This window comes from Theropithecus gelada, chromosome 12 (assembly GCF_003255815.1).
Source record: "Theropithecus gelada isolate Dixy chromosome 12, Tgel_1.0, whole genome shotgun sequence".
Classification (NCBI taxonomy): domain Eukaryota; kingdom Metazoa; phylum Chordata; class Mammalia; order Primates; family Cercopithecidae; genus Theropithecus; species Theropithecus gelada.
This window is the reverse complement of record NC_037680.1, coordinates 55,293,782-55,317,111: the sequence shown is the minus strand read 5'-3', so window position 1 is coordinate 55,317,111 and position 23,330 is coordinate 55,293,782. Positions and strand designations below refer to the sequence as shown.

Genomic DNA, 23,330 nt, shown 5'->3' with positions numbered 1-23,330 from the left:
TGTGTGTGTGTGTGTGTGTGTGTGTGTGTGTGTGTGTGTGTGTGTGAGAGAGAGAGAGAGAGAGACAGAGAGACAGAGAGACAGACAGATATGTTTGGTGGGAGAGATTTTCAAAGTATATAACTTAAATAAGAATCAAATTTATTGTAGAAACATAGGCACTTCACTTCTACAGTATAAATGGCACTTTTTCAAAGTAGGGATGAAAACTAGAAAGAGCAGCAGTTGTTTCCTCAAAAATAAAGACAACCATAAACATAAAAAGACACTCTTCAGGTTCCCGTTAAAAGAAGCAGCAAGCTAAAGATAAGGAAGATTTTCTTCCATCTTCAAAGTATAATTTGTCCATAGACAAAAAGAAAAATATGGTCAGCTGATCTCTCCCAATGAGACAGAGTAAGCTGTCAAGTGCTTACCATCTGGTTGAGCTCCTAATCCAGATGGGCTGACAATAGTAATTTATGAAAGGTTTGAAAGCAACTTGCCATTCTTCAGAAAAAATCATTAGAACACATTAACATTGGAATTTGCTCCCCTCCTCCAGCCCCAATTTACAACAAATGCAAAGATAAGGCAACTGCTTCCATAGAGTAAATAGAACAGCCTATTCTTGAACCAAAGTCTCTGCTCTTTGAGAAAAAAAAAAAAGTAATTATTTTTCTTCCTCCTCCACTCCCCTCTATTGGCTGAATGAGTAAGGGAGAGAATGTTCTCATTTGGAGTTTCTAACAAATGCCTGAAGAAGCCTTCACAGTCTGTGATGCTTGGAAAAGTCGAAGTCAACATCCGGAATAATCTGATGTACCGCATGTTCACACTACAGACGGGCATCCTCTAATCCATTCTTACAGAGACAGCCCAAAGGTCAATCAATATTTCCAATGCAAATCACAGAGCCACAGACTGTTAGAGCTAGAAGTCTAGCCCATTGTTAGCCCCTCTCCTACCCAATCAGACTGCACATGGGCAGTGTTGCTTCCAAATCAGAACAAAATGACAGGGCACCACGTTTTTGGTTCAACCAAGTTTCGTTGTTAATTTAATAAGATTGTAAAGTAGTAGGACTCATTTCTGGGAGACTGATGAGATTCTATTAATTTATTTTCAGTTCATGTAAGAATTGCTGGCAAAGAGTGGGGTCATACCTTTCCTTTGATCAGACCACCTGCCGCTCAGGTGCTGAGGAAACTGTCAATATGCATGCTATGCAGGTTTTAAAATGTTTTAGAACTTTCAAAAGAAAAGTCTGGTATCACCGTATAAAGTTTCTAATGGAAAAGGATGGAATCAGGGCTGAATGTAACCTGCAGATTAGGATGTCACTAAGAAGAAATAGAAAAAGCCCTAGGACTGGGAATGTGATGGATATCTTCCAATTGGGAATCAGAGAAAAGGAACTGGTTACTGCCCAATCAGACAGAGGTGACCAAGTTATAAGGGCATAGAGAGAGGGAAATGGGAACTGGCTAGAGTAACTAAGATGAATGGAAACTTCTCTTCCCAAGAAAAGGATCTAAGCCACATGTGAGAATGGAGTACACACAGGACAGGCAGTGATGCACAGAATGACAAGGCAGTTCAGTCTGTCCTTCTAAGGCTTTAAATAGAAGGAAGTATCAAACCAAACTACACATGATAAATTTGGTTTAACCTAACTATAAATGCCAAAGCATACCAAAGAAGAAATTGGGCAGTCTTTGGTTAGCCTAAAACTTCTACAAGTGGCCAAAAGTGCAAGTCATCATTGTTTAAAACTGCTGGACACTGTTACTATGACATTTCAAATATGGTAACTGTGCGTATGTTCTTCTCAATCTTTAAGTCTATGTGTTTTCTTCCCTTAAATAATGACCAGAGACTATTTTATTTTATTTGAAAATGGGCATTGATATTCGACTACTTAAAAGGCTATGTGTTCAGGGCTACAAGGGATATAAGAATAAATAGGACACCATTTATTTCCCTCAAAGAATTTACAACACAATAGATACACATGATAAGGCATAAATCACCACAAAATGAGACAGAATCTCCAAGGTTACTGAAAAACAGAGAGAGAGAGAGAGAGATCCTATATGGTTGGTTGTAATTTACCTAAATTAAAATGGTAGGTTCTTTAAAAAACAACACTTTTATGGAAGGAATGCTTGGTTTGGTTTTGTTTACCTATTTTTTGTGCCGAAGGGACCATCAAGACAGGTTGTAATTTGAACAAGCTACCATGACCCTCTAGTGGCCACTTGGAAAACTGCAGCAGGCATTGCATACCTGGAAAAGCCAGCCAGTTTCAAAAGAGCACGTCAGCCAGGCCACCCCTGTTTCTACTTTCTACGACAGCCAAGAACACTTAACTCAAGGCAAAGTGAAATTTTAGAGGAGAAAATACTCCCTACCCCAGGTCATGTGTCATAGACCCAGAAAAAGCATTATGAGGTGGTAGAGTGTGAACTCTGAGATCAGATGTCAGCCATTTCAGAACTGGGCCAGTTACTGAGACTCTCTCTGTTCCTCAGTCTACTCATCTGCGAAATGGGGATAACAATCCTACTCAGCTCATAGGGTTGTTATGAGGATTAGAAAAGAGACTACTTAAAACATTAAGAATGGTGCCTTATCACAGTAAGAGCTCAATAACTGTTTTTATTAGTTATGGCATTTTATGGTAAAAACTAAACCAATGTAATCTATTTTTCCTTAAATTTCCTGAAGGTAAGATGTATAACTAATCATTAATTCAATAAAATTGTTAAGTATATTAAGTCTATCTATTCAGGTAGCAGAGAGACTTGACATTAAATCAAGTCTTTGCTACTTACTAGATGTGTCTCTAGGGCAAGTTATGTCACCTGTGAAGGCTCAGTTTCATTGGCTAAAAATTGAAGTTATTGTTGCTTTTCTGACACTTCACAAAGTTATTGTAAGGATTCTATCAAATAATGCATCTGTTGCACTTAACAAAGTGGCAAGTTTGGTGCAAGAATGTATTAAATAGTAGCTATTATTATGACTATATGCAAATGTATAAGAAGTGCGCATCTATAATCTATATTTCCATGACACTGTACAATCGAGTGATGCCATTTTAGAAAGAGAGTTCATTTTAGATTCAAATAGCCGAAGAGGAGGCTGGGCTTAGTGTGAGTGTTGAAGTAGAGCATCATAATTAAGACAAAGTAGGGATTCAAGTGGGAAATTTGGGAGGGAGAGGAGATGCTAGAGCAAGTTCAGGTGAGAGTCAGAGAGTGGGTCTGAGTTCTGGTACTTCTGGTACCTGAGACATCATGGCTAGGACTTATAGATAACTGCAAGAAGCTGGCTAATAGTCTTATTCTTTGGAGAAGGCCAGGGAATAAAGAGTAATGTGAACAGGAATCAAGAGGCTTGGCTGGAGCTGGTTACTGAGATCTAGTTTCCCCCAGGGAGTAGCCTATTCAGAATTTGGACTCCCCTTCAAGCTACAGCTTCTTGGGACCAGGGAGGCCTGTGTTCTAAGTTTAGTTGGTAAAATAGCCCCTAACTGGAATGGATGCCGAGGGCATTTGGGGTAGGACCACACAGGGCAGCTCAGAGGTGAGAGTGGCCACCTTTTATCTTGGCTTTTCTTTCTTAATTGTATTAATCATTTCCAAATTCCTTTTATTTTAGTAATGGCATTTTCTGCCACTTTCAGCTATATTTCTTCTCTGTGTGTTTGCCCATTTCCTTTCACAACCTTTGTTCTCTGTACCTTCTTTCCACAATGCCCCTTATTCAATTTATTTTTCTCATTCCAGGTTTCCATATTCTGCAGAAAACATGGAGCCTAAAGTATACAGGAAGACTGGGCTTTTAAATGCCTTTTGAGCATACAATATTTCAAAGTCTAAAGCCTAGTCAAAATACAATTCATATCACCAATACACTGCTTTTGTAGAATTATGGAATTTAGTGTTATTAAGAACTATTTCTTAATGATAAATGAGAAGAATCTCCTGATGTCTTGATTATATTCTTCACTGTCTCTACATATTAAAATGCAAAACTAAATGTTTAAAATGTAACATCTGTGAAACATTATGTGTCATGAATAAGATTACTCATAGTGGTTTCATATTTTCCTCCAATTAAACGTATCTGAGACTCCTGTGGTCCACAAGACACACCTCAGTGTTTTCCAGCTCTATAGCGGCCTCGTCGTCACTCCAGTGAGGTTACTTTACCTCTCAGTCATTTAGGATCTTGCCCTCATTTCATTACTAATTAAATTCATTTTTACAGAGTCATAAATTAATTATTTTGAGGTAAACTGACTGAAACCTGTACCTTGTTCTGAGCTCTTTTTAAACTCTCAGTAATTAAATTTAAGGGCTATCATGTTAATCTTTACTAATACAGTATGCGAAGGAAATGACTGAGGGGAAATGAAAGACATCAACTTCTTAAATAGTCTTAGAGATAGGTTGGAAAATTTAAAAGTGTTCATTCCTTCAACAATATTAGGAAACCTGTTAAGATATCTTTGGACTAGAGGTAGGGTCCAACTCAAAATTCATGCATTGTTTTAGAGGCATTTTCGTTGCGGGAGCTCTCATGTCACTTTTCTTTGTCTCATGAGGCCAGCACAGGCGAAAAAATGATAACGGGAGGCTTGGCTTCTTTTTTTTTATCAACAAGTATATTTGATTTCTAATTGTTGGTGATAACTTGGTTTTCATCTAATGAATACAGCCTTGAGCATTCATAATCATTGAGAACAAGGACCTTAGTGTTATATAAATATTTTACCCTATTGGATTAGTAAATGCTTTGTTAATTGGCTGATCCACATTTCTATTCAAAGAGCATCTTTAGATAAATGAAGTTTTTAAATAACACCCTAAGGAAAAGTCGTGGTAAACACACTGTGGCTTTGCCATCAGGTTTTCAAAATATCCTACAGAAATATTAAAAAGTAAGCCTTTAGAAAAGAAGATTAGACCTTGTTGCAAAAACCCATAACTCATCTTTTCCCTCAGGACTGACTGACAAAACAAAAGAATATAATTTGTTTTTGCTTTCTGCTATACCGAGATGATAGCTACTTAACTTCTATTATCCTAAAGCTGATGCCTTTTACCAATGCCTACCTAACATGAAAGCAGATCTGTTTTCAAATATTCTGTGTTCTATATTGGGGTAGAGTGAATTAACAGCTGGTTTGCTCTGTTCAGCTCTCAGGTGTCTGGCATCCACGAGATGATGGGGTGCATTAAGAGACGAGTGGATCATCTGACCGAACAGTGTTCAGCGCACAAGGAATATGCTCTTAGGAAACAACAACTAACAGCCTCAGTGGAGGGTTACCTACGGAAGGTAGTTTCATCAACTAAAACTTAAACATCTAAGTTGGTGATAATAGATGGTATGGTAGGGCAGTATGTGGGCATGGTGGGAGGACAGGAGCATGTCTCCTTAGGCTGCCCTTATGTTCCACATTGGGTCCTCTAATTGAACTAGACAGGGTTGTAATTCACTATTGTTCATCAACCACCCCTGACCCAGGTGGCCTGTCTGTGCCTCTGGCCTGTAGGTATATACACAAAGGCAGTTCCCGCTTTGCACAGTACTGTGTTAACTGAACCAAGTACATACGGGAATAGAGGGGATTTTTCATGTGCATCGTTCTGAGCATGGTTCAAATATGCACAAGTTTCTGTTACCATGGTACCATACAACACCAGGACTATAGATAGGTAGATGGATTGATATATAGACAGATACCAAATATTATGAGTCTTAGGTTTTTCAAGGAATAAATTGCCATTGTTATATTTTATTGAACTAGACCAGTGCAAGGCAACACAGTCATTCTGCATATAAACATACATGTGAAAATCCTGTCTGCAAAGTGAACATGATGGCTTCGTATGGAAGATTTTACTTCCTGTTTCCAAAGGGGAATAAAACTAAGGAGCTGCAATCTGACTAAATAAAAAAATTATTTGTCTTCAGCAAAAACTAGTAATATCTCAATGGCATTGATGCTAATGAATCTTGCTGTAGAGGCTGGGTCTCAAATTTTCAATGATGTTTTCATTTGATACGATGGACTTACGTGCCTGAACTTACATGAATAGAGTTAGTACCCTTCACTGGAGAGGACATTAAATATCAATGTCTGTATTTAAATTGCCTCCTCACCTGTTATTAATCAGAAACTTGGGAATTTTATCCTCGTTCTGGTGCCTGGGTTCAGGGAGTTTCCAAATATGGTGGCAGCTGTGGTGCTGCATCCCCTGGAGCTTGAGAACCAACCTAATTTGGTGGTGGTGGACCAGTAGGACCTCAGCTGCTGCTACTTGTCCTATTGCCAATTCGGAGTCAATTTGAGTCTGGGGAGTATGGACTGGAGTTAGAGCAACGGGACAAAGCATGTAACTTGAATGGAACAGAGCCTTTCAAGGGTCATTTTAGTCAATGACTCATGTCCATTGAGGATCAAATCATAGTCCTCCAAGTTCATCAATTAAATGTCCTAAGTATGCCCCTGTGTTTTACTACGACATGTCCAGGGTTTGGTGCTTCCCTAGAGTCCCTCTTCCCAAAATACTGCAATGCTCATGCTCTGGATCTTGCCTTTAAAATCTGCCTGTAAATTGGGTCCCATTCCACTCACAGATAAATTCATCTCTGTTGATGTGTTAGCAAGTGCATTATCCTTCATAGGTAATACAGATAAGTTCTTAGAGGATGTGGATGATTGCTTATATCTCACAGCTGTTAATAAAAGAAATCCCTTTCCACATATAACCTTTGTTGGTGGGCCACAAGTATTACCTCCTGTGAAGAGCAGCATTATTAAAATATGAAATTCTGAATATTTAAAACTATATTAGATTAATATTGGTAAAATATATTTCAAGTATAACGAGAATCTATAAAATAATATTTATCTTCCTGATATATGTGTGTACATATATGCAAAAATATATTACTAAGACTGCCGTATATTATTCACTCCTAAAGGTGGAAATGTCAATTCAGAAAATCAGTCCAGTGCTTTCTAATGCAATGGATGTTGGCTCCACCTGTTCTGAATCAGAGAAGATTTTGAATAAATATCTGGAACTAGATGCCCAAGCTAAGGTGAGTAAAACGAGAATGATTATTATGGCTATAATTTTGTAAATATAATTTTTAAATTATTTGATAGCTATAAACTTAATCCTAGCGCCCTTGAGGTTTACAATTCTAAATTCGTATGTAGCACACAATGACTTAAAAACTCATATTCTTACATGTCTAAATTATATTTATATATGCATTTATTAGGACATTTGTGCTCCCTGAAAGTCAGCATTACAGCTAGGTATTGGTCATTTGGTTCCCTTTCTTGCCTGGGCAGTTTCTCAAAAAAAGCTTCATTTTGGGGGTGACAGAGGAGGCAGGGACAGCGCTTCTCTGACTATTGGCAATTTTTTCTGCAGGAGCAAGTTACCAAAAAATTACCAGAAGCAACGTGCATTATTGCAAGATTCCAAGGATATAAATAAAAACAACCTTGTTTGCTTAGCTAACACTCAGAGACAGAAAGTGCCACACCCCCATCATAGCACCTTCTCCAGCTCCCCTCCTACCCGTTTCACATGGCGCTTAGCTCCAAACCTGCCCTGAAGTTTCTGTCTGCTCCAGCAAAGTTTAAGGACCTAAGTCAAGTGCCCTCCTCTGGTTGGTTCTCCCAGGTCCGCAGGAAGAGCCCCGTAACTCCAGTTCTCAGCAGAAGAGCCTCCTTCATGGACTGTGTCCCCACCGGAAACTCACAAACACACCAATTTTTTGTTAAATGGGGTATTTTTTATTTATTATTTAGAATACTTAAAGCTTATGTCTGAACTCAATTTCATTTTTTAATGTTAAACATTTTAGAAATGGGAAGGAGATTACAAGGAAAGAAATTCCCCACTTCTCTCCCTCCCAAAGTGCTATCATGAAGCAGGGCCTGTAAATTAAAATTGCCTTCATTCAGTGGAGTACTTGGGAAGCATATTAATCACAAGTAGGGAAGCAATCTCTCATTGCTGCAGAGCTTTTTTCTTTCATTTTGCTTGGTTTTGAGGTTGTTCTCACATGAAATTTTACATGGCTCTTTCTATGACATGCGTAATCATCATGGCTACAATTTCTATTTGTCCATTTAATCAGTGGTTGGAGTTCACATAACAGAAATTACACTCAGAAGAAAACATAGGAGAACATCCCTGAGCAAGTCAAAGTCACTGACTTTTTAGGTTATTTAGGCCTGATATGTGATATTTTCCCTACTAGCCCTTCTAGATAGAGATTTAAATAAGACTGCACTATCGATATGTCATCTTTTTGTAAACTAAAAACTAATGAATAAGTTTTGTAAATTTGCCATCTCTTATATAATAAAATTAGTTGAGGAATTTGCTAGAGGTATTGTTAAATTTCAAATAGGAATCTCATGTATAATTAATTCATTTAAATTATTTAAAACATTTTTAACCTTTCATACCAAACAACCTTTCTTTTATCTGTGACACAGAAAATAGAGTGCTCAAAATAAATATAGCTGATAGAACCAAGAATAATTTGTGATGATTTTCATTCTAAAGTGCCCTTCTTTTTTTTTTTTTTGGAAGTTGCGTCTTTCTTTATTGAGGAGATTCTTGGTATAAGTTCATTAGTAATCATAATTGATGGATATGCAGAAGATAATGAAATGTGAATGTTCATGATTCCCCTGTCAGTTTCTGACCTCCAGTGCTTTGATTTTACAGGAGACATCACATGAATTAGAAGCAGCTGCAAAAACTATGATGGAGAAAAACGAATTTGAATCTGATGAAATGGTATCACTTTCCTCTAAAGCTAGATGGCTAGCAGAAGAATTAAACCTATTTGGCCAAAGCATTGACTACAGATCACAAGTCCTGCAAACTTACGTGGCATTTCTGAGGTCATCAGAGGAGGTATGGTACTATGTGTTAACCTTCTTCAGCAAGGTGGCCACTGCCCATGTCCTTGCTTTCTGTGGGGATATATGCTCTGCCTTGGTGGGTAGCTCCATGTCCTCTACCCCTGTGCATGGGCTCACTTACAGGCCTTGTATTCTTGTAAAACAAAGAGTGATTGCAGCAGTTCTCAATCTATAAAGGTTTATTTAGCCAAGGTTGAGATGTGCCTGGGAAAAAATAAAAATCCCAGGAGCACCTGTGACCTGTGCTTTTTCCAAAGAGGGGTTGGGGAACTTCAGTATTTAAAGGAGAAAGGACAAGCACGAGGAAAACAAAAAGGAGGGAGGATAGGCAGTGAGGCAGCTGGTTACATTCTTGTGAGGCTCTGATTAGCCTCAGCAAATCTACATTTTACATGTGAAAACCTACATTTTTACATGGGGAAAAAGTAAATTATGCATTGTTGCACACCCAGTAAATCTACATTTTACATAAGATAAAGTAAACATGTGAAAAGAGGGAGTAGAGTCTATGACATAAAGCTGTAAAATTACAGTTATCTGTTTGGAAACAAAAGCAAAGTAGTTTTTGTGTGTGTGACCCAGTTCCCAAGCTTAACCTTCCCTTGGGCATAGTGACTTTGGGGTTCTGAGATTCTGTTTATTTGTTTTTTATTTTTATTTTTTTCCCACATTCTTCAAGGCACCATACAAAGGCTCAAAAAATAAGTTGTTTTATTAAAAACATACAAATTTGTATGTGTGGATAGTATGGGATATGCACAAATAAACAAACTAGTTATACTGGAATAAATTTTACTACATCCTACAAATATTTACAATATCCTAAACAGACAACAAAATTATTTCAAAATAGTCATCTTCTAAACCATAGATCTTTTTGAATACCTTAGCAGTTAGTGTGGTTCATTTGAAATACACAGAATTGGAAAATACAGGCTACTGGGTTCAGTCTCGAATCTGCCTTGTATGATGTGTCTTCCTATGTTACCCCTCAGAGTTTCTTCTGAGGCCTTATTTTGTCTGGTTATGCTAGACAACCTCTAATATTCTCTCTAGTACACTGGATTCCATCTCAAAGGTCATTGCTTCTTGAAGCTGGCATCAGTAATAGAAAAGCCCTAGAGTCTCACTTTATTTAACCCCTATCCTAGTAACCCCCATGCAAATATAGATCACTCTCCTCTTCAGGCAGAGAGGTGCTGGTTAGTGGGAGGTGGAGCCAGCAGGGTTCACTCAAGGGTGGAGCCAACCCAAGACAAGTATGTGCTTGATTTTTTCCTCTTCTTACCTCCACCTTCTCAACACCTTCCTTCTTAACTCTCACCACCACCATCCTGCCGGCACACCTCTCCTCTGTCCAATTCCTTTATAATATTCTCAGTTCACCACTGCATCCTTTTCTACATTTTTACTCAACTGTTTGTCCCTTCTGACTTTTTAGCTTTTTCTCTTTATTTTTCTTTTTTCTTAATTTTTGATTTTTGTGCATACATAGGTATATATATTTATGAGATGATTGGAGGCAGGCATGCAATGTGTAATAATCACATCATGGAGAATGGTGTACCCATCCCCTCGAGCATGTATCCTTCATGTTCTTTTTAGTTCTTGACCCTAAACTCTCATGGTTTGGCAAGTTCCAAACTATTCCCAACTGACAGAATTATCTTGTTGATGAATATTATAATGCAGTACGTGAAATGGTAGAGAAGCTACAAAGAAGTGCTTGCCTTCTGCATCTTCATTGCCAAAAATGAACCTCCTCAGCTTTCAGTTAAGCATCCACTTTGATCCACTCTGGCCTTTGGACCAGGAGGCTTAGCTTTGCAAACAACAATTTAATCAGAACATTCTAGCTTCCTGCTTTCTATTTTCTGCTAAATCTGTTTTTCTACCTGGCAGAGGCTTCCATCCTTCCAATCCTGGCAATGCTCCCCGTACATTACTTCACTCCTTCTCTGGCTTTCCTTTCTTCCTCACTAGCTAATGGTTACTCATTTCCTTTCCATTCTCCATCCCGTCAACTCCCTGCCCTCCACCCTGACTAACCCCTGCCAACTCCCAATACGAGATCAATCCAATAGTCTGTTTACTCAGCCTTTCTTTCCAAGCTTCCAGACACTCCAGTGGAAAATCATACAATTGTGCTGATTGACCCCATTACAAATGCACAGGCCTCTGCCTCAGCTGGGTCTCCCATATGCTCCCTAGTTGGTTCCCATTTGGTAGCAATTCTCAAGCATATTACCTTAGTTTCTATCTCTAAATCTCATCCAATGTTCTTAACTCATATGTCACTGAAAAAAAAAAAAATGAAGCCATTGACAATAATGGCCTTGACTTCCAAACTTGTTGACATATTCACCCATCCTCCATGGGTTCCAATAAATGAAAGTATTCCTACATCCTTCAGCATCTAGCTCCAGCAATCATCTTCTAATTTTATTTTTTTTAATTTTATTATTATTATTTATTATTATTTTGAGATGGAGTTTCACTCTTGTTGCCTAGGCTGCAGTGCAATGGCGCAATTTTGGCTCACTGCAACCTCCACCTCCTGGATTCAAGCGATTCTCCTGCTTCAGCCAGGAGTAGCTGGGATTACAGGCATGCGACGCCACACCCAGCTAATTTTTGTATTTTTAGTAGAGAAGGGTTTCTCCGTGTTGGCCAGGCTGGTCTCGAACTCCCGACCTCAGGTGATCTGCCCGCCTTGGCCTTTCAAAGTGCTGGGATTACGGTGTGAGTTACCATATCCGGCCATTTTTGAAAGATTTCTTTTTCCATTGCTTCTTTCCCTTTGTTCTACAGTTATGTCCATATAGTCTTGCCCTCACCAAGGCTACCACTCCATCATCTTATTTGTCTTCGAATGTAGACCTTTTTTTTTTTTTTTTTTTTTTTTTTTTTTTTTTTTTTTTTTTTGGGGAGACAGGGTCTCACTCTGTTGCCCAGGCTGGAGTACAGTGGCATGATCACAGCTCACTGCAGCCTCAACTTTCCCAGGCTCAGGTGATCTTCCCACCTCAGCCTCCCAGGTAGCTGGGACTACAGGTATGTGCCACCAAGCCCAGCTATTTTTTTTTTTTTTTAAGAAATGGGGTTTCTTCATGATGCACAGGCTCAAATTTGGACTCTTGAAATGGGAAGAAGATATTCCTCACCTCTACTTGCTCATCCTGTCCTTGTCCCACTGCAATTCGCTTTATTCCTGTCTCAACCCTTCCACTTGCCACCTCTTCACTCCATTAAAAACATTCTTTTAAGCTACCTACTGGTTGACAAATGAAATAGTATATTTTCAGTCTTCATCCTGCTTAATCTTTCTGCAGCATTTATTTGACCCAGTTACCCACTCTCACCTCCTTTGGGTTTTTTTTTTAATAACAGATTTACTGAGGTATAATTTACATAGCATGAAACTCACATATTTCTTTTTTTTTTTTTTTTTTTTTTTTTGAGACGGAGTCTTGCTCTGTCACCCAGGCTGGAGTGCAGTGGCGCAATCTCGGCTCACTGCAAGCTCCGCCTCCCAGGTTCACACCATTCTCCTGCCTCAGCCTCCCGAGTAGCTGGGACCACAGGCGCCTGCCACCACGCCCGGCTAGTTTTTTGTATTTTCAGTAGAGACGGGGTTTCACCGTGTTAGCCAGGATGGTCTCGATCTCCTGACCTCGTGATCCACCCGCCTCGGCCTCCCAAAGTGCTGGGATTACAGGCTTGAGCCACCGCGCCCGGCCGAAACTCACATATTTCATAATGTCGTGATTTTTCCTATATTTATAGAATCATGCAACCACCATAGCACTCCAGTTTTGGTGTATGTCCATCATCCCCAGAAGAGCACTGGCATACATTTTTAGGCAGTCCTGGCTGCCACCCCCAGCCTCAGGCAAGCACTGATCTACTTTCTGTCTCTCTAGGTTTGCCTTTTCTGAATATTTCACATAAGTGGAATAATCCTATCTACTTCTTTGTCTGTTCCTTGTCCTTACTCCTAGTTCACTTTTCTTTTTTGTTCTTAAAGCATGGTGGGTCATAGAGTTCTTGCATGTGCCCTCTCTTTTGCACATTGTACCCACTTTTTTTTTTTTACAAAAACCACATTCCCACCTATGGTTTCTTCACCAATAACTCAAAAGTGGTTCCTGAGCCCCAACTCTCCTGAGCTCTAAACCAATGCTTTCAGTTAGTTATGTATCCTGTAGGCTCCTCCAACTCAGCAAAACACAGCTGGTGGCTTTTCCTCAAATATGCTTTTCCTTCTGTATTTTGGCATTGGGTCAATGACTCCACCATCCTTTCAGGAATGCTATTTAGAAGCTTCTATGTCTCTTTCAATCACTTTCTCACTGAGCATTTATTTTGTACTAGGTACTGTGCTTTCCATTCCTGATTTTATTTAATCCTTATAGCACCCTATGTTTTAGTTACTATGATCCCCATTTTGTAAATATGGGAAACTGAGGCTCTGAAGGATGAGGTATGCAAGATCAAGCACTAGCAAACGTCAAAGCTGAAGTTTCATCCCAAATTATTTCCCTTTTGTTTTTCCTATTTCAAAGGCCGTGCTCTTCCATATCTGTTTATTAAGCCAACCTAAAAGATTTCTGAACTCCCCTTTCTCTGCACTTGCACCATCACTTCCTCGGTTCAGGCTGTCATGATCTCTTATCCAGCTTAATGATGTCATCTTCTGCCTGCTCAGTTTGCCTCCTGTTTTTACCCCTTCACACTCCCCTTCTCTTTGTAGCCAAAACAAAAGTCATTCTAAGGCAAATCTGATCACATTACCTCCTGAAATTCAGGTAATTTGACAAGTGTAATAAAGCAAGTTGCAAATAACTTTTACCAAAAATGAATAAAATCTCCCATTAATTCACCTAAATCAACTAGTACAGAGTTAAGGGAATTTCTGTAATAATATGGTTCTCATTTGCATTCAAGGCGGCTTTTTTGAGAGGTTGGAAAAGAAGGATGAATTAAAGTTTGTGTTTTGAGAATCGCACATAACTGACTGCCCATAATATTGACATCTAGCCTATAATGGATGACCTTATTGAAGCCCTGATGATTGCCATGCTGATTCCGAGTCATCTATCAGTGGTTTCAACCTAATCAGAATGTATCTCAATTATGTTGGTTACAGTAGAAGACAGGTTGAAACTTGCTGGCCAGCTTTATCCCAGCACAAATATCCCTCCGTCTCTTACCATTCAGCTTGTGCAACCTGTACTTCACTGACGCTAAGATCATGTATTGTCCTCTGAACCAGTGAGTGTCTTCACAGCTAGTGTTTCACACTTTTACACAAGTTATCCCTCCCATCCGGGATCCCCTTTGACGCCTTCTCACCCTGGACAATTACTCAAGACACAGATCAAATGTCACTTCCTTTGGGAAGCGCTTCCCTATTTACTCCATATAGAATTGGTGGCCTCTCCTCAGTGTGCCCATAATATTGTCTGTATATGTGTCTCTGTGTTGTAATAATTTGATTATGGCTCTCTTTCTCCTAGAACTATCTTTGAATACCCCCCAAAATAGTTAATTATTACTAGGTCATCTTAGAAGGCTCCATGGAGGAAGTGACATTTTAACTGCTCATGAAGGATAAATAAGAGAAGAAAATTGAGGAAAGATCATTCTGGGCTGAGGGAACGAGCATCAGCAAAACGTAGAGGCGTGTATAAGTGGAATATGGAAATGAGGAGAGAGCTTCTGTTTCTGAGAGCTATTTGCAGGCTCTCCTATCAAGTTCAGTTAAATCAAGAACAATGTTAAAATCTTTAAAATATAGTGACTAACCATTGCCTGAAATTTCTTACCGTGTTTACATTGGGAGTTATGAGCTATTTAAATCTAGTCCTGTCAGGCATTGGTGTTACTGAAAATGCATACAAACTTGTGTCAAATAATTTCTACTATTTCTATATCATCCAATTACATATTAATCTGTAGGTCTAGGACACATTTGATTTTATATAAACTCTGCTCAAAGAGAGTGATTTAAAATGATCTAATATTGCTTACATTGGTTAGCAAATGAGAAAATATAATTCCAGGGAGGCATAGTAATGTACCTTAATAAGAGATTAGCTCATGGAGGCAGTTTAATATTAATACTTCGGCAGAAAATTAAGAATTATTTATACTTTTTTATTCTGGTTTATTGCTGATTAGAAGTAAATCGTGATTTACTAATTACTAATCATCTTTCACTGGCCTATATTTCTTACTGATTTGTATTATCTGATTCTATGTATGCATCTTTCTTCTGAATTATGAAACTTGGCTTTAAATGAAACCACACAGGTCTTTGACATACATTGTCCCAAATTGAAAAACACACAAACACAGAATTTATAAATATGATATTGGCTTCAATAATTAGTTTTTATGCTTAATAAACCTGTCAGTTCAGTGTTCTACCCAAACAATCAACAATCCAAATAGATTTTTATATCTTTTCAATAAGTTGAAAACATTCAATAATTATTTTAAAAATTCTGAAAATGGGCTGGGGTTGGTGGCTAATGCCCGTAATCCCAGCACTTTGAGAGGCCAAGACAGGAGGATCTCTTGAGCCCAGGAGTCTGAGACCAACCTGGGCAACATAGCAAGACCTCATCTCTACAAAAATGAAAAAACAACAAAAAAAAAATTAGCCAGGCCTGGTGCCAAGTGCCTATAGTCTGTAGTTTTTAACTATTAATACTTGGAGGATGAGGAGGGAGGATCGCTTGACCCCAAGAGATCAAGGTTGCAGGGAGCTATGATCGTGCCACTGCACTCTAGCCTGTGTGACAGAGCAAAGGACCTTATCTCTAAAAATAAATAAATAAATAAATAAATAAAATGTTTAAAAATTAAAAATTCAGAAAAGGTAGTTTTAGGTTTTATAGAGGCTTTTATTGAAATCTACTGTTCTTTTTCTTTAAAAAAATGTGTTTGAGTGTTCTTAACCCTCTTTTTCTTTTTTAGGTAGAGATGCAGTTTCAGAGCTTAAAAGAATTTTATGAAACCAAAATCCCTCAGAAGGAGCAGGATGATGCTAAAGCCAAGCCTTGTTCTGACTCGACTGAGAAGCAGTGGCCGCTATTTTTAAAGAAGAGTTTTGTAACACAAGATCTAGGGCTTGAGTTCCTTAATTTAATAAACATGGTAAGAATGACATTAAATGGATCACACCTTCTGCTAGGATTACTCATCAAAGTCAAAATAATAATTTCAAAGGTTCAGCTGTCTACTAATCAGCAGTTCTCTCCTAGGAAGTTCTGATTAGCTTCATTCAACCTAGACCAGTCCTGAAGCCCAATATTTAAATGCTTACTTGGCCTAGAACTTTGGTTAGTTCATAACAGGAAGGTTGTTTTAACTATTAAGAAGGAAGAGTGACTGTAATCCAAATGCAACATTGTTATTATTAAATAGAATCCTCAGAAGTCCACACAAAAGTTGCGTGTTATGTTGAAAGCATGCAACAAGGTCCTTTCAAAATTTCTAGGGGCTAAAAACAACTTCTAAGATGAATCTTCTTTTGAAGAGTTTCTTACCTTAGCAGATCTTTTTGTTGTAAAGGTCCATTGTATTTAGAAAAATACCCTAACCTTTAGCTGTCTTGAATTATGTCTGTAAAATATTCTAGAATCCTTATATCCACCCATAACCAATATGAAATTCCCTATAGGATACTTAAAAGATGGTTAGTCCACTTCTCTTTCAATACCTCAAGTATTTTCCTAATGAAACTGCTCATTTCATTGTTGGAGAATGCCAGCTGCTAGAAAACTTTTTTTTTTAATGTTAAATATATCTGTTTCCATATCTACTCCTAATCTTCTGTAGCTACACAGGGACAAAAAGTATTCATATTTAATTTCTCTTATATATGAAAGTCCTTCCAACATTAAAAACAGTTGCTATGTCTGAGTGTTTTCTGCAGCATTAAAAATCCTTACCATCATTTATGAAGGAGCTTTATTTTTCTTTCTATGCTGATCCCCCCTTCTCAGGATTTTCTGTGGTTTGTCGAGATCATTCATTAAATGTAACCAAAAAGTGAACTACACGTGCAACACAGAGTACAATAAACTGGACATTATTATTTACTAATGAGACCTACAATTATGCTAACATTTTTAGCAGTAGTTTCACTTTGCTGGTACATGTTAAGCTTGTGATAGAACAAAACTCTCATAATATTTTTATTGCAGCTTCTGTCAAACCATGTCTCTCCCATATTATACCTGTATCAGACATTTACCTTTTTTATACAAATGTGGGTTTTTATATTTTTTCTTATTTAATTTTATTTTGTTAGTCTTCACACATGATCCCATCTTGCTAAACTAATTTGAACCTATCGAGTATATTAGCCATCTGTCTTGGGTTTAATTCTGTAGATATGACAAGTAAGCTTTCTATGGCAGCAATTAGTTCTTAAATATAAATGCCTAAAGGGCAGATTGACATTCCAGTTCATGAAGCAGTCTATTGATTAACCAGTTTTTAAAATAATAATAAATGCTCCCAGTAATACTTAATTCAGCCACTACTTCATAATCTTTGTATTAAGTCTATAATGGGAGACTTTCTCAAATAAACTGCTCAAAAGAAGGTTTACCTACCTAGTATCCTATCAATGACACAGACATAATTTGACATAAATCAGGATGGCTCCTAGTGATCAAGGCATTCTTTCCAAAATGCTCACAAAGTGCTTGATAAGTAATGAACTTACTGCACTGATTTTCAGTGTGAAGCTTACCAATCTGTACTTTTTTTTTTTTTTTTTTGAGACAGAGTCTCGCTTAGTCGCCCAGGCTGGAGTGCAGTGGCGCGATCTCGGCTCACTGCAAGCTCCGCCTCCCGGGTTCACGCCATTCTCCTGCCTCAGCCTCCCGAGTAGCTGGGACTACAGGCGCCCGCCGCCTCGCCCGGCTAATTTTTTGCATTTTTAGTAGAGACGGGTTTCACCATGTTAGCCAGGATGGTCTCGATCTCCTGACCTCGTGATCCGCCCGCCTCGGCCTCCCAAAGTGCTGGGATTACAGGCGTGAGCCACCGCGCCCGGCCACCAATCTGTAAATTGTGTAATCCATCCTTTCCTCCTTTTGAAAATCAGGGCATTTTCTGTTCTCTAATTTTATGGCCCTTCTAGTTTCTGTAGATTTTCAAAGATAACTGACAGCTGCAATTTTCTCTGTACCCAATCTGTAAATTGTGTAATCCATCCTTTCCTCCTTTTGAAAATCAGGGCATTTTCTGTTCTCTAATTTTATGGCCCTTCTAGTTTCTGTAGATTTTCAAAGATAACTGACAGCTGCAATTTTCTCTGTACCTGGGATGTGATTAATCTCAGTCTGGAGCCTGAATTCATTTGGAAGAGTTAGGGTCTAACTACCCTCATCTCCTTTGAGCTACAGTTTTCTCTTTGTCTTGTTTCAACTTTTGTTGTTTGAAGACCATTCTTGTTAAACCTACTTGGAAATAAAAGATGCATTAGCTAATTCTAATTTATCCAACACTATCCTTAAGCATTAAAGAAAACTTGCTAAGCAATTTGCCCATATACCTATGTGATGTAGGTACTTTACTGTAAAAAAAAAAAAATTATTTTTCGTTTAGAACATTAGAACATGTATTATCCATCTATCTATCTCTCTGTCTCTCTCTCACACTTTTACATGGTTCAATCAATCTTCTCCCATCTGTTGATTGTGTATGTTTGTGATTTACCTAAGGGAATTCAAATACTTTCAAACTGCGTAATTTTGTCTATCTTATTACTAACTTCATTTCAGAAATTTTAGTTCTGGAATCTACAGTTGGTACTTTTATTTATTAGAGTTAAATTGCTGACGAAATTCTGTTTCTTGTCTGCACTTTTCCCATCCTTCCAATACTTTCTTGAACCATATTAACCCTAGGCACTTAAAGTGCTTGTCAGCTAACTACAACATTTGGATCTGGAGCTCGCTCTTTCTTTTTTTCCTTTCTTTCCTTTCTTTGTTTTTTGTATGTGTGTGTGTGTGTGTTTTTTTTGTTTGTTTGTTTTGTTGTTGTTGTTGTTGTTGTTGTTGTTGTTTTAGATGGAGTCTCGCTCTGTCACCCAGGCTGGAGTGCAGTGGCACAATCTCAGCTCCCTTCAACCTCCAGCTCCCGGGTTCAAGCGATTCTCGTGCCTTAGTCCCTAGATTAGCTGGAATTACAGGTGCCCGCCACCAGGCCCAGCAAATAATTGTATTTTTAGTAGAGACGGGGTTTCACCATGTTGGCCAGGCTGGTCTCGAACTCCTGACTTCAAGTGATCTGCCTACCTCAGCCTCCCAAAGTGCTGGGATTACAGGCGTGAACCACAGCACCCGGCCGATCTGGAGCTGTTTCTATTGTCTAATTTTTCACTTGGTTTCCAGTCCTGTAGTCCTGTGTCTTGGCAGCACTAGTGAATATTTATCAAATGCCAGACATTATGTATAAAAAATTGGAGGATCGGCAGATGGTGTTTTCTTCTTCTAGAAAGGGTCGCCCTTCTTTCTCCAGGCAGGTGTTGGTGGGCAATCACTGAAGCCAATCAGAAGCTGGCAGAGTTGTGTTTGCAGTGTAGTCCTGTCCCCTCAGGCTCCCAGAGTTTTGTATTGAGAGCCAGGTGCTTTCTCTGAGATCTGTGCCCCTGGCAGGTCACAAACTCCAATCTTTGTTTGGGTTGTCTGCTGAAAAACTCCACTCTGCTTTTCAGAGGCCTTTAGCTTAGGTTTTTTAATCCACTGCCCCATATACCCCCGGTATTTTGTCAGTCTTCTTTAGAAGAAGATCATTGTGCTTGAAGCCCTCCAAGTGTCTGCCAAAATCTCTGTTGGTTTCTCTGCTCCAGGGAAGTCTTGATTATCAGCCTCCTGTCTGCACAGAATTGGGAAATCCCCCTGGGATGACAGATGAGCTCACCACTGTCAGGTTCTTCACTCTCTGGAGTCAGCCTCTCTAGTTCTGGTTGCAGAGCAGCTCTCTGCTTCCTTCAAATGGATTCCCTCTGCATTTTACCTAGCTTTTCTAGGTATTCTAAGCAAAAGCACTGCTCTGCCACTGGCTACTCCATTCTACCCAGAAGTCCTTTGTTACTTATTTAGAATGTTTAAGATTGTACAATCAGATTTTCGTTTTTAAAGATCGGCAACAATAACTCATTCCGAATTATATTTTGAATCTATATCTAAATAAACTTAGGTTATCATAATATTCAATGCCTACTTAGATCTCCCAGAAATAGCATGTATTTTACTACTGTGCTTTGGTGGTCTTTTATCTTGATGTCATAAACATGGTCACTCTACCCCAAGGTCTTTGCCACTATCATATGATAAATAAGTTCCTCCTTATTGATTAAAATTAAAGCCCACATGATAATGACATTTATTGGTTAGCAACATTTGGAGAGATGAAATTGTCGGTAAAGTAAGTAAAACAATTTTTTTCATTCTCATGATATCTTTTGGACCACTAGGCTTTTAAACAAACATTATTGTTGAATCATGGTGACCAGTTTGCTTGTCAAGAAGGCAGAGGCCAGCTGGTATATTCAATTGAGTGTTCTGTTCTTTATTGGGTTGTCGTGGCTCATATTTTCAAGCCAGAAATAGAAAATTTTTCAGTTCATCTAAAACTCATTAAGATCAGAGAAACTGATTCAGGTTCAAATTATGACAGACGTCTTGATGAAAGTTCCAATTTTTTTATTTATAATGGTCAGTACCAAGAATACTATCTGGGATACAGCCTTCCTATTATCAAGGTATCTGAAAAGTAAGACATCAGGAAACCATTCATGGTGCATGAATACAAGTGAAAAATGAATGCTTTAGTGGCCTATTTAGACTGGATTATGTCAAAAATTTTCCATGCCCTACACGGAAGTAAAATGAGTACTGTGTTTACTGATTAGACCTCAGGCAAATTATTCAATCTTCTTGAGTGGCCAAAATATTCATCTGCCAAATACAGGATCACTTTTCACAGATCCTACTAGCTAGACATCTACGAATCCTACTATAGCTCTCCTTTCTCTAGACCTCACTCAGAATCCACCATATCCTTCTGATTAAAGTTGTCATTGGCATGCTGCAGTTTCAAAATTTATATTAAATTATATAGTACATTACATTCTGGTTAATCATTTCTTTAAAATATGTGAAAGATAACTTTATTATATAGATAAAAGTATAATTTGGGGTGGATTCTGCTGAGTTGTCTAATATCTTTCATAATTTATTATGTATCATTATTAATAATGAGGGAATATATAATTTTATTACTAGATTATTAAGTTCATAGAGGAAATCTCATTTAGGACCTATAAATATATATATTTTTTGGAATTAGTTGCCACTTTATAATGTATAAAATTATATAAAAATATAAGTGCACAATATCAATATCATTTAAAATAATTTTAAAATAAAATGGCCTATCTTTAAAATATCCTGTTAAATATTTATGATACTATCAATTGCTGTCATTGAGATGATAGAAATTTGAAGATTTATTGAGAAAGGCTGGCTACTAAAGTAAAAAACATAATAACTGTTTTGCCAAATGAATGTTCCTGTGCATTTTTTAAATGTTTCTACAGAAATAAAGCACGCGTAGTCTTACTCTTTGCTATTATCATTTTACCACTAATTGAATTTCCCTTTGTTTAAAACCATTGTTTAAAAGATTTCTAATGAGTAAAGCAGAACATATGAAAGCTTGGAAGTGAAATCTTCGATTTTAGGTACTGTGCTTCCGGTGTATGATGTAGTTCTGAATACAGAGATACAGACCCATTTCAGTTCTCACAAAATGGAGGAACTTGAGAAACAGCAAAGGACATTTAAAATAATTGCAATGTATACAATGGAATAGTTTAAAGAAAAAGAAAAACAGTGGTCCAGAACATCCTGTCCCCTCCTATTCCTCAATACTGATACTTTGATGTATTCTAATGAGCGTGTTAAAATAAAAGATGGAGTATCTTTAAAATGCATATAGGTATACTTATACGCATGTTTTAAATCTTGACTTCAAAAATTCTGGATCCCCTGCTCATTAAATAATCTTTTAAACCCCAGGAAATAACCAGACCCTAGGTAGGAATTCAAACACCCCTTGGGTCTTGAAGAACTGGGGACCTGACGTCTAAGAACAGTATGTGGGTTCTGAGAGCTGAACTGTGCCTCTGCGCAGGGAGTTCGAACTTGTTGGGATGTCAGAACCGTGCTCTGCTTTGGCTGTGATAAAGAATTTGCCTCGTCAAATAGTTATATACAACAAAAAGCTGTATCTCTTGGGAAAGAAAAGCTATTATATGAATTATTAATTTAACAGGCAAAAGAGAACGAGATACTAAATGTGGAAAATGAAGTGTACATCATGAAGAACACTATGGAAAACCAGAAAGCAGAACGGGAAGAACTTAGCCTCCTTCGGCTGGCATGGCAGCTTAAAGCCAAGGAAAGCAAGCCTGTCAAACAGCAGTGGGCGGCATTCAAAGAGCAACTTAAAAAGGTGAGGCAAGGGACAATGGGGTGTGAAAAGGAATGAAATTCTGACACAGGCTAACATAAGCGAACCTTGAAAACACTAGCTAAGTGAAATAAGCCAAACACAAAAGGATAAATATCGTGTGATTCCACTTATAAATGAGGTCACTGTCGTCAAACTCATAGAGGCAGAAAGCAGAATGTAGGTTACCAGGGGCTGGGAGTTCGAGGGAGGGAATGGGGAGTTGTTTAATGGGTGCAGAGTTTCTGTTTGGGATGATGAACAAGTTCTGGAGATGGATGGTGGTGATGGTGATTGCACAATGATATGAATGTATTAAATATCATGCCTCTGAAATGTACACCCCAAAATGGTAAACGTGGTAACTTTTATTATGTATATTTTACCACAATAAAACCAAAAAAGGCAGCAGAAACCAAGGGCCTTACTCCTTGGTTGTTTAGAACCCTGAGCTCATGCCACATCCTGAGTGTTTTCATGGGGTTTGAAAAATTTGATCACACTCTTGTCATTACTAGAATGATCACATTTGCTGGAGATGTCAAAGAAAATGCATGTGTAACTGTCCAATATTTATTTCAGACTACTCACAACTTAAAACTTCTTCAGGAAGCACTTATGCCTGTGTCTGCACTTGACCTTGGAGGGAGCCTCCAGTTCATTTTAGAGCTACGACAAAAATGGAATGACATGAAGCCTCAGTTCCAGGTGAAGAAATACATTGCCGGATTTGGGTGAATGGAAAAAATATTTAAAACTGTTTGGTTGCAGTTTACCTGATTAACTGTAATAGGCTGGTGAATTTCTATTTTTTAAACAAAAGTATCGC

The 23,330-nt window shown here is 38.2% G+C and overlaps 1 protein-coding gene across 1 annotated transcript in view; it reads left to right on the top strand.

Moving 5' to 3' along the window:
- CCDC141 (coiled-coil domain containing 141) overlaps positions 1-23,330 on the top strand; it is a 219,016-nt gene that overhangs the window by 153,478 nt on the left and 42,208 nt on the right. The window contains exons 9-14 of the mRNA XM_025404910.1: positions 5,190-5,331; positions 6,985-7,104; positions 8,760-8,951; positions 15,944-16,123; positions 22,325-22,504; positions 23,084-23,209. Coding sequence (XP_025260695.1) covers positions 5,190-5,331; positions 6,985-7,104; positions 8,760-8,951; positions 15,944-16,123; positions 22,325-22,504; positions 23,084-23,209 — 940 coding nt within the window. The remainder of the gene's footprint in view (positions 1-5,189; positions 5,332-6,984; positions 7,105-8,759; positions 8,952-15,943; positions 16,124-22,324; positions 22,505-23,083; positions 23,210-23,330) is intronic.